Source organism: Cataglyphis hispanica, chromosome 5, assembly GCF_021464435.1.
Source record: "Cataglyphis hispanica isolate Lineage 1 chromosome 5, ULB_Chis1_1.0, whole genome shotgun sequence".
Lineage (NCBI taxonomy): Eukaryota > Metazoa > Arthropoda > Insecta > Hymenoptera > Formicidae > Cataglyphis > Cataglyphis hispanica.
In genome coordinates, this window is record NC_065958.1 from 11,046,498 (window position 1) to 11,058,867 (window position 12,370).

General features: G+C 42.2%; 2 protein-coding genes across 8 annotated transcripts in view; one reads left to right on the forward strand and one right to left on the reverse strand.

Moving 5' to 3' along the window:
- LOC126849903 (dexamethasone-induced Ras-related protein 1) overlaps positions 1-12,370 on the forward strand; it is a 460,128-nt gene that overhangs the window by 414,047 nt on the left and 33,711 nt on the right. The window lies entirely within an intron of this gene.
- LOC126849871 (myocardin-related transcription factor B) overlaps positions 1-12,370 on the reverse strand; it is a 214,399-nt gene that overhangs the window by 156,102 nt on the left and 45,927 nt on the right. Inside the window, exon 1 of one of the 6 annotated variants that reach the window (XM_050592191.1) lies at positions 2,135-3,340. The exons of the other annotated variants lie outside the window; for them this stretch is intronic. Within the exon in view, the coding sequence (XP_050448148.1) occupies positions 2,135-2,174 (40 nt within the window). The 5' untranslated portion in view covers positions 2,175-3,340. Of the gene's footprint in view, positions 1-2,134; positions 3,341-12,370 lie in introns of those variants that run through there. 6 annotated transcript variants of the gene reach the window in all.

Genomic DNA, 12,370 nt, shown 5'->3' on the forward strand with positions numbered 1-12,370 from the left:
TCGCGTTACGCAACCGTGCGATCAAGAGACACGGAAATAAAGAAGAGAGAAAAAAAAAAAGAGAGAAACCAAGTCCGATAGAGCGAGAAAATAGCATTTTGTCGTCCTTCCAGTTATCATTTCTCTTTGAAATACGAGAAAAAATGAACGATATATTGTCGTTGTGCGCGTTCGTATGAGACGAATCTTAAACATGCAATCTTCATCTTTTTCAACAAGATCATATCATCGTTTCTACAATACATTCAGAAAATAAAATGATTCGTTTGTTTTATACTCATGGAATGACGTAAAGATTTTGATATGTACCTATCCAAAATAAAAATTAAATAGTGTAAAAAATGCGCATAAATCTTAATATATTTAAATAATTTATTAATAATATATTTAATAAATAAATAAATTCGTAAAATGTAAAAAGAAATGTTTTTTTGTAAGTATACTCAAAGTTCCGTATATATATTTAAACTTTGTATGTAAAATGTATAAATTTATAGATTAGAGTAGAAGATTCTCTCTGTCTCTCTCTCTCTCTCTCTCTCTCTCGATTTTGCACGTGACTGTTGATATATTTTGCCTCTCTTATACAATAATTAATGCGATTGATGATTTAAAAGAAAAATGGATATTTATTAAGATATTTATTAATGCTTGTTCCTCGGAGAATAAAAAAAATGCCTGGCGTTTAAAATATCATATATCATCGTGTTAGGTTGAAAGCTTTCTGAATTAGGATCGACCATTGGAAAAAAACCTACTTTGCGTATATCTGATATATAATTAGCTCTTCGAAACGGAAATACGGTTCATTTGTCATTCGTAAAGTTGGTCCTCCCGGGAAATAAGGGACATTTTCCATTTTGGATAGGAAGCAATATGAGTTTTAAGCCGTGCCACTTGACACTTATGGCGAATATTTGGCTGTCTTTCGTACAACGTTGTTTATAAAACTACCAACAGATACGGCAATAAAGATAGCGGACGCGATCCTGGCGTGAAATTATTGAGGAAAGTAAGTAGGCCAATACCGGGAAAAGGAATGATCGTTTAGCATACTTGCTCGGTGTTTACAGGCGATTTAATCACGAAAGAAATTTAAATAAACCATCGCGCAACCCGGCTACCACGATCTCCATTCTAAATTCGAGTCTTAAAATAGAAGCTACATTTCTAAAAGCTTTTTTAGACGCGATCATTCGCAAATACCGCGTAATATTCCGGAAGATTACGCGAGATATGCAAAATCCGATGGCTATTCCAAGTGGATAAACGTCAATCGCCGCGAGAATCTACGAGATAAGAGGGTGAATAACCGTGGATAAAAATACTATGGCGTAGAGCGCGAGAGGTGACGGGGGGGGGGGAAAGGGCAAGACGAGGATAGAGGGATGAAGAGAAAAAGCGTGAGGAAGAGAACGAGATAGAGGTAGAGGAGGAGGAGGAGGAGGAGGACAGTTGGACGTGGTCGCCGCCCGATCCGGAATGCGCTTTACGCATTCATTCGTCTCAAACGCGGTCCAAATGTCCGGTCGCAGTCGTGGAATAAATGACCTACAAATAAAATAGCGTCCCATCCCGATTGGGATCTCTCGTATTAGTGAAAGAACCTTACTTTCGCGCTCCACCAAATTATTTAAATATTCATTAGAATCAAAGTCGCTTACAATTAAAATGCCACGCGAATTAAATAATTTTTTATCATACGTTCAATTTATTAGAATTCTTATAAAATTCTTAAATAACTTTATTATATTATTTTTAATTTCAATCCTAACAAATTTAATTAAAATCTCGTACGAGCGTGGGAAATTATATTTTTTTAAATATACGCGAGATTAATGACGAAGTCGTGTAAGGAGGCGAATCAAGTAGGATGTTACTTACTTGCCTACATTCAGCGACTAAATACGCTACTTATTTATCGACTTTGCGCAAACGAAGCGCGTCTCTCACAGGAATATACGACGCTAGGGGAGGGGGGGGGTGGACTGAAGTGCACACAATCTCAAACGTAACATTCTTTATTAGTCGACGCAGATGTTAGTGGCGGCAATCGAGGTGTGTTAAGGTGTTTTAGCGAGGGACGTAATCACTCATCCGGCCGTGATCCAGGCAAGTCACGCGTGTGCCGTACCGTCACAGTGTTTACAGCGCTTTGCCCTAGGCTCAGGCATTCTGCGGTGACCTCGTGATCTCACCGATATCCCATCGTCGCTTTATGCACTTCGCGCACAGACACGCACGAGCGCGCACATTCACATGCACTCTCCTCCCTCGCACTCCACGCGACGCGCCCGATTATTATTCTAGTTAGATCCGAGGGAATAATTGTCTCGACGCGCAGCTCGCAGCTCGTATTACACACTGTCCGCGATGATCGATCCCGAGGATAATCGGATCCTCGCGGTTGCCCGCGCTCAAAATCCTGCCATGATTCATCCGAATTATGTCGTCTTATCCGAATCACGTGTATATTTTTAGATTAGAAAAGTTTTAGGCATGTAGAGCTTTGGCGCGAGCGATAGAGCTCGCGTATCAACAGAGTTTTTCGATTTTTCTACATAGCCGTTTATAAGTCATACTCTTTGGCGCCACAATGACCACGATATGTGTAGCACTGAATAGCGGCGAACCTTAGTAAATGAATCATTAACGTTCGATTAGGAATTCGAGAGTACGCGCTAGCTAATGCTATGCGTTCTCCGCGCGAGCATTTATGTACAATTTCTCGAAAACAGTGTTTCGTCCGCGATCGAGATTAGAGGGAATGCAGCTTCGTCTATCTGTAGGAATGCTACGTTGCGCCTTCATACACGCGAGATAAGAATCGCACTTGCTAAAGATTAATTCATCGACTTGTCATCTTGGTGTCACTTATCTCTCACATCGTTCCGCTCTTCCTGTCCACGCGTCTCGATCTCTCGGCACGCAATCACCGTGCCTCACGCCCCGACGATCAAAGGCCCGACATAATAATTATTAAATATATCGAAAACTTTCAGAACAAGCTTCGTTCTGATTCGTCTCTCACACAAACGACCGTTTCTCGGATAAGATCTTTTGGAGAGAACGTCAACAATGAATAAAAGGATATTCCGTGCGATTCCAATCCTCGTTCCTTCTTCCTGATGTATCGAGAGTGTCACACGATCGACTGCATCATCGAGACAATATAGTCTTTGGCAACGCTCGACGATTATGACTCATTCCCGTATCGATTGGGTTATCGATACACCGCTGCGAGTGGCGCAAGAATCGTAGGCGAGGGTGCCACGGGATGTGTATCACATCGCGAGATGGAGGACGTTGTCCAGGTCGTCGTAGTAGCGCCTCACAGCCATGTCACACGCGCACTGACGGACGCCCGTCGTGCCGACGCCGACGCTGACGCCGGGACGCTGCCTTCGGCCGGACTCGGTCCACCATCTCGGCAAGCGTCGGGACGCCTGTGCTGGCGTCGTGCCAACGTACAAGGCTCTCCGACTCGATCGATCCTCGCTAGAAGGCGCGTTAACGCCATCTTACCAGACCCCGCCGAGTGCTCTCTCACGAGATCGCAAATGATTTTCAACGATATGTTCGTTATTTGTCATTAAAATGTTTCAATTAATGTTTAGACATATAAAATATATAATAAAAAAAAAAAAAAAAACTAATTTGGTGAAATCAATAATACTTGGACTTTGCAAAGGTAAGATAAAAATCAAATCTCGAAACGCAGATAGAATCTATTTGTAAAATGTGATTATGTGCGTTATTTAGAACAATATACGCATCTCTTGATTCGCACATAAATGTCTCGTCACTCTAAATGTTCATCTGACAAATCTTTTGCTTCGGAAAAAAAAGAAAAAAAAAAAAAAGACAGATGAATGAAAAAGCGGGGTATTGATATTTTGCAGATTCGACGAGTTTTCTCTCAGAGCACTTAGTGCTCACGACGCTGTGAAACGCTCCGAAACGAGCGCAGGTAAATGATTTACGAACAACAATGACGTTGATGACAATAGCCGTGCCAAGAGCATCTTCAAGCTCGCCTAAAACTTTCCTCGAAACTCAGTTCACGACGATTAGACGAACACTCGTTAAAGTCCCGTCTCGTATAACATGCGTCAGTCAATACGACTCGTTGAGAAATTCGATAGCTCTTCGCGAAAACACGACAAGGATGGTGGAGGGGAGGGGAAGGAGGAAAAGACAAAGAGAAGCGCAAGGTGTTACATGACTACTAGATAGTAGCTGGAGTGGGCGATTTCATTTCGATTTATCTCGGCGCGAGAGTGACGTCACCGTATGCCGGTATAAAGGAGGAGACTCTAAAAGCGAACAGATGGCCTTTATAGTTGACCGTAGACCGTGCTACCGTTCGCCTGTACAACAATCGTGTGTATTATGGAATCGCGAAAAAAAAAACCTACCATTATCACGGTCCATTTGCGTTTCCAGCATCGCGCGTGGATGGGGAATAATTCTCGAAAGTGACGTTCGTCAAAAACAACTGCGATCGACCTACAGAAATTTACGTATAATCCACTCGCGAATGATATACATATGGGATTAATATTGCCCTTACTGACAAGGCGATTAAATTTTCTTTTCACGCTTATCCCCTTTCGAAAGAAGAGGAGATCAAAAAAAGGATCGAGAGAAGCGAACTCGTTACGCGAACGTTATAAAAGCACGAAGAAACGTATACGATGTACCTCCGTTCACCATCGTATCGGCCACCAAAGGGACTGCATTTATATCGGGTTTAATTCCCATTGCAATCGCGAATATTGTGTACGTCGTACGTCAGCGTCAAAAGACGCGGTTAAGTGCGATCGTTAAAAAGGATATCTCGTAACTGAGTCGAGCAAGCAACGACTTTTTCCAGCATTATTTCTTATGACCGGCGGGCAATTTAAATGAAAAGACCTCGCGGGGAGAGAGGGGGAAGAACGCCCGGATGAGGGAAAAGAAACGAAGAGAGAGAGAGAGAGAGGGAGATAGAGGGGAGGAGAGAGAAGTTTTATCGCGCGGCCAACAAATAAACGAGCGTAGAGAACAGGGAGAAAAAGAGACCGCGAGAAAGTAACGAAAGTACATTTTATTGAGTTCTGGGTGGCAGTGTGTTGCCGGCGCAAGAACGTACCTTACAAGTTAATAAATTCCGAAGTTTCCCTCCCGGGCGCGACGGGGGTACCACGATGGCGTCCCGGACCATCTCCGTCGCCGCTTTTATCTTCGCGCCCGCACGACGCGTCACAAAGAGAGAGAGAGAGAGAGAGAGATTTCACGTTTTACCGCGAAAAATAACGACGTCGGCTCTTTCACTAAATCGCGCGTCCATAAGACCGCGAATTAATAAAAACGCGCGGCGCTCTCGTCCCGTCGTGTAAATCAAGCGGCAAAGCGTCGCGAGTTACGATCTAAGGAAGGCATCGTAAAGATAGCGTCAGAGACCTGTCAAAGCGTGTAGAAAGGATGCGGACTTAAAATGCGCGCGAAAGAAACGCGTCGCGAAGAAACAAAAACGTGTCGTAGTGTGGATGTCTTCGAACAAAGTACGAGAAAAGAATTACCTTTACGGGAAGAAAATATAAATCTTTACTCGATCGCGAACGCTTTTACAGCGTCCTTTCGTTCTTTTCTCTTCTTGCAGTCACGGGTCAACGGTGATTACGTACATATCGCCGTATGTGTATGTGTGAGCGCGCGCGCGCGCGCGCTTTTCGAGGAGATATATACGGCGACTCGAATCTTTGCAAGGACAACGGGGCGCGCTGAGGCGAACGCTTAAGGTAACCGGTGCACAAGAAGCATTGCCTAACGGTGACTACCAAACGGCCTAGAACGGCCTTCGGTAAACCGCGAGTACGCAACAGCTGACCAACCAGGGCACAGAAGGCGGTTACTACTTAAGCCGTCGTCGGTTACCGTATCATGCTTCGTTAAACGTCACTCTCTTTCTCTTCTTCTCTCTCCTCTCGTGAAGAGCGAATCGCACAAAGTTACCGATGAAGCGTAATAATGGTCGGCGGTGACGGCGAAAGGATACTAACGAAAGACGATTAATTAGGCGAGCTTGGCAAGTTTACGCGGTCTCTTAGTTGAGATAACGAACCATGGAATGGTTTTAAGCGGAGTGCGCGATGCGAATTTCGCGGGTAAATTTCGAAAGCTGCGTGTCTTCCCCTCGTACGAGTAGGGGGATCAAAATTTTGATCTAATTAAGGAAGAGAATTCGGGAGTAAATCATGCCGCCGGGGAGAAAGCGATGACGAGAGATAGAGGAATTATTTTTTATTTTTTCTTGTATTTCTTTTCGTACGCTTGTTATTTTTCTTTTTTTTTCTCACACGTTGTACATCGTATCTTCGTGATATGCCAGGATCGAAGAAGATAAAAAGATTTATGCAGTCAATTTAAATTCGCAGAAATGTACTCGCGGAGTCAACTAGACAGATAAAAAGATAAGTTTATGCCGTTTCGGGGGAAAAAATCTCCCGAGGATAACGCATGATGTATCAGGCATTAATTAGCAAACAAAGTCTTCGGTATGACATTTAATTAATGATGAAATAAGTGCAATCTATAATAGACATGTCAAAAATCATGTTCTCTTAAGCATGCGCTTCCGAAATCTCGACTCGCTCGCTTATTTATAGGCTGCTTGAGTTTCGTCGAGGATCTCCTCACGAATCTCTTAATTTTTCGCGTCGCGCCGGCGATCCGCGCTCATCACTTCCGGACGCGAGCGATCATTCTTCTTCCGTGCAGGAAGTTCCTTTTCTTTTGTTAGCGATTAATAAATTCTCCGCGGCTTGCCTACCCTCGGCGCGCCGAGAGAGAAAGAAAGAGGGAGAGAAAAAGAGAGAGAGAGAGAGACTCTTGGGCTCGAGGATTAATGTGCCGCGAGGATTTATGCGCGCGATGTCGAGTGCAACTAGGTCATAATAGCGCTCATTAAACCTACGTAAGGCTCACCTCCACGCGCGAACGCGCGTGCCTTCACCCTTTCGAAAACGTACGCATACGAATAAACGCGCGAGCAGTGACACGGCGCGTGGGAGGGCTGAGAGCGCCGCGGGCAAAAAAGAAAGGGTTGAAAAAGTAAGAAAATACGACCAGGGTCGTAGCGAGTGCGAGGAAAAGATTGAGTGAGTGAAGGAGAGAGAGAGAGAGAGAGACAGAGGGAGGAAAAAGAACGAGGCGAGAGACAGCAGCGAAAGAAACGAAGTGGAGGCACGCGCGGACAAAAATACGACGATCGCAGGAAACGGTGAATCAAACGGACAGCAGCCGGCCGTTGCGAGGGTGTTTTTGTAACGATCACGACTCATCCCCTGTCCCCCTCCCTCCCCCTCCTTCCCCCAATTCGTACGCCAATGTTACATTCGAATAATTATAATCGGTGCGTATAATATGTATCAAATTTTTAAAATCTCAAAATATTTACATTTATATAATAGAAATATCTTTTGCAGAAGTTTGTGATTAGCACTTATGTATTAGAATTCTTAATCACGAAGTATCTCTGTTGTTATATAAATTATGATGTTTAGAACGTTAGAAAATAATTACGTCATCTCTAATTATTTCTATAATTGAATTTTTATTAAAATATTTTTTAAAAAAGAAGTTACAAAAAAAAAAAGATATCTACAGAATATATATTTTAATTAAAAGTCAAATAATTAAATTTGCATAAACTGCTCATTTTTTCAATGTCAAAAAATTAAGATTCAGCGAACCTAGTATTTCAAGGTGAAGAAACCGTGAGATAGCTTGGTCTGATAACACAATCTATAAATTGTATGATTTCCTTATACAAGTATATTTAATAAGAATCTTATTCTGAAGAAGCGTCTTCCCAGCGGAATTCAAATTTCACTAAATTATAGCGAATGATAGGGATAGGATCCATCTACGATTTTATTACCTTCTATCTGTATATCTAAATTCTAGACGAAGCTATATATGGAGTTGTTCCGCAAAATTATATTTTATTCGTATAATAATTATAATCTAAGAGATTTATAAATTCCCTTTCATCAGAGCTTATACTCCTTAACATCAAAATAACTGTATTATTATATAATATTATATTATAAAAAAAATATATATTATAATATTTTCATCCCTACTGATAATTCACGCTCTTTTAGAGTCGCATTTTTAGAGTCATAAATAGACATAAACAATTATAAACAATTCTTATGATTGTACAATGTCAAAATTTCAACTCATACCGACATCATATCAGTCTCGAACAAATTAGCAATCTATCGCAATAATAATAAGAGATAAAATTACAGATGTTGCTTGCGCTATCGGTTTTGATCGTCAAAATCTATATGCATATATATCGTGTGGATTTCGAAAGGCTTCACGTTACACGCGGGGGCGTGAGAAAGGAGCGTGTGAAAGCGCGACAAGTTATCTCGCGGCGAAGTCGAGACTAACTTTATATTTGGTAGAGCGACACGCGCCTTTCCCGTAATTATGGGGACGTCAGTCAATCGCTACATTGAGATACACGTCGAACAATCGATAACATCTTGATCGAGGTCGATGGAACGATTTCGGCATGTATTGGACACAGAAAAATAATTCGTAAAATCCGAACGTAATCTAATAAAAAAAAAAAAGGAAGAAAGAAGGAAGAATTTAAGAGAAATTAGTAATTGATTTTTCTCGTTAATAAAAAAAAAAAAAAATCGCCAAATATATGTATGTCGCAAGAAAAAATATTCAGTAAAGATCGAGAGCGCTTAATATCAAGGTGAATTTAGACTCGCATTGTACGAGATATCATCTGGCGGCATGCACTGCTTTGTTGATTATGGAATACAAGAAGAAGGTGCTAACACTTTCGGTAGCCAGATATACTTGTAACGGGTAGGATGGGCCAAAAGTCCGAAATAAAGCGGCAGCTAGACGTCGCCGTGGCAATATAATGCCGAGATTAATTTCTCACGAGCGGCCTTCTCGAACGGACTATTATCCACACACGACATCACGTCAACGACCGAACCGAAACTCACCGCAGATTCCGATCCATCATACTGTGCAGTGAAATTTTCCTAATTTTCCTATTCACGTAATTATAGAGTACAATGTTCCCTTTAAAAAGAGTTGTCATATAACACATGCATTTATCGAGATGAATATATTTATTTTAGATTTATTTTATAAAATCACAAATTTCATATTTAAAATTTTTATAAAAATTTATAAAAATATTAAAACATTACTAAAAAATTAAAAACATGTCAAAAATTTATAAAAATATAAAACATGTCTTTCAAAATTTAGAGATGATTATGGGGAAAAAAATGCTTTTTCAAGATTCTTCATTCATAATAGTTATAAATATATCCGGAAAATTAGATTCCGGAAACATTGATTAAAAGAAGCACGTAGCAAAGTAAACGCAAATGGCATCGAGCAGTCTTCCAGACTGCCAGAAATACGCATGATCGCGAAATGAATATCCGAAAAAATCGCCGTTCCTCCGGCATAGAACGTCAAATTTTTGACGCCGACCACCCCGCGGTAAAGCTGCATCGTGTGGCGATGCGATGCGCTCCAATTTTCCGCGGCGCAGCAATTTTCGAGTCGCGAAGTGTCGGCGCGGATTTACGATCGTTGCCCGTTTTAGAGGCGCGGGTCGCAAAACTAATTGCGGCAAAACGATCCGCGTCGCCGAACGCGAGAGATACACGGATGACAGAAAGAAGGGCGACGGAAAGAAAAAGGCGGTAAGGAAATGAAGGATAAAAAGGAAGGAGCGAGGGAGCGAGCGTGCGACTGCGTGCGGACATCGGCGTTTCCTCTTTTCGCTCTCGCGCGTGTTTTAAGTACCGACGGTTATTACAGGGATTACGGACGACGGTTGGCCGAGTGGACAAAGTGGTGCCATAATTCAGGAAGAATTCATGAGTAACGTACAGGCGTCGTCAGCCACGTGTCGTTCTCTCTCGCCTCGTCCCTTTAATGATGCCACGGGTGTGTAAAACGCGCGTTTCTCTTAAGCGAGCATTCCTCGCTTCCTCTTCGCGCAAACGCGAGGCGGCAGCCAAGAAATTGTCGGACCACGGACGAAATTAATATGTTGCACTCGCGTATCACGACGATTGCAATAACGAAGAAGGCGGGATTACGTTCCTTCCGTCTCGGCCCATCGTCATCTTAGGCGACTTGTATCGGCAAAATCGAAAATTAAGTAATTTTCGCGCCTCCATGATAATTCACGCACCCGCGTGGAACCCGCGCACGGCATCGTAAATAATCGCAACAGCGCCTCCTCCGTAAAGGAGAATCACGAATTGCGTCATTACAAATGGTCCGAGTCGAATCGTGCATTACCAGAAGCGGCTCCTACATTGCGAGATACAGAGTGTCGGATTTAAGAGCTATCGAGTCTCGCTCCGAAGTAGCGGTCTCGCAAATTAATCGCCTCTTAAGAACTCGGTGGCAAAGAAAAAGAGAGAGAGAGAGAGAGAGAATGAAGGGGGAGGGAAGAAAAAAAGAAACGCACGGCGAAGAAAACGACGAAGAGGAAAGGGTGGAAAGAGGCAGAGATCCGCGCGATGTGCCTGATGCGGGAGACGAAGATGCGTTTCATTCAGAGCGAGAGGAGGAGGAGGAGATGAGGCGGGTGGACGCGGTGGTATCGGAGTTATTTTCGGATCGACCTAGATATCGCCCGACGTACTTTCTTGGACGATGCTTTAAGCTGTTTCGGGTAATTAGCGAATCGAGTCGCGGCCACGAGTACTCAACGCCTTATTGTCCTCGAGGCGCTGTTCGAGGCCTCGTTTGCTTTTGATCTGGTGACCGCGTGGCGTGGCGGTGGCGTGACGTAATATGCGTGTGCAAGCAGCAGCAACAGCATCTCTGCCGCGAATGTATACGTCTCTCCTCTCGCTTCTCTTAACATCATTTACCCGTCTTTGGAACACTAACGGACGTTATATTCGTTATTGTAATGAGATGAGAGACGCGATGACTGGTTTCATTATTATAGAAATGGTAAAACGATATAATGAGATAGTTGAAGGTAGTTGAAAGTAGTTGAAAGAATAATCAGTTAAAATCCCTTAGTGTTTTAGAAAATAAAATTAGAATCATAAATAACTTCTTATAGAATTTTTACACGTATTTTTCATCAGTATAATTATTCTTTTTTAATACAATATAAAATTTTTCTAATTTTTCAATTTTTAATTTATATAAAATCCTAAAATGATAATAGAATAAATCAAATAAAGTTTTATTTTAAATAAAAAATCATATATATATATATATATATATATATATATATATATATATATAATCTGATAGAATCTCTCAATTATCATTAAATTATATATATTACATTAAATAAAATAATGATAATTTAATCTTTGATATGGAACATCGTAAAGTTATCTCTATTGATAGGCGATTAAATTTTTCTACTGTGTGAATTGATATGATGCATACATATAGCTATGTCATCAGTGAAATGTAAAGAATTAACTGATAATCTTACATGAACTCCCGCAATTCTTCGAAAACGCATACGACGGACGCGAGCGTTCGTTAGCCGACTATTTTTTTAAACGCGCCTCGAAGAGAGCAGCGGAGCCAATTTATCGAAAGCGACGAAGCGTCGGTCGCGAGCGCGGGAAGGTACTTAAATTCGCGGCAACGGCGATAAATTCGTCGTTTGTAAGCGACACGTCGGATCGTACGAGCGTAACGTGACCCAGCTGTTTTTAATATCTTCTCGGGGAATCTATACCGCGCTAAGTGCACCAGCTTACGGCACTCGCTACGCGAGTTGACGGAAGTTCGACGAACCTTGAACGAGTAATTCCGATGAAAAATATTCGGGCGAGCACGATCTGTCGTATTATTTTTTTTTTTTCGTTAGACGCAAAGTGAAATATTAATTATCTTGCGTATTATCGCGCCTTCATATCCGACGTTTAGCCTTAATTACGATCGTTTGAGATGCCGTGCTCGGGGTAATATTGTTTGCGAGCATCGCGTGATGCTAATAAAACTCGGAACCGAACGACCGTACTTAGCGGTAAATATGGGGTGCGAATACGGAGCCTTAATCTTTAATTCTACAAAAAATGTTCCGCCCCAGGCGCTGAACGCGTTTCGCGAAATGCAGCAAGGTAAGTAATTACGTGTATGTATTCCTCTCTCTCTCTCTCTCTCTCTCTGTCGTATCGCATTTCTGTGTGCGTGAGATTGCGTGGGCGGCATGACTCATCGTGGCCAGAAATACCCCGCGCCTTTCCGACATTCACAACAAACACGAACGTCATCGGTGTCTCCGCCCCTCGATTTTTCGCGGTTATTACCCGTGCGATGGCGTCATCGATTT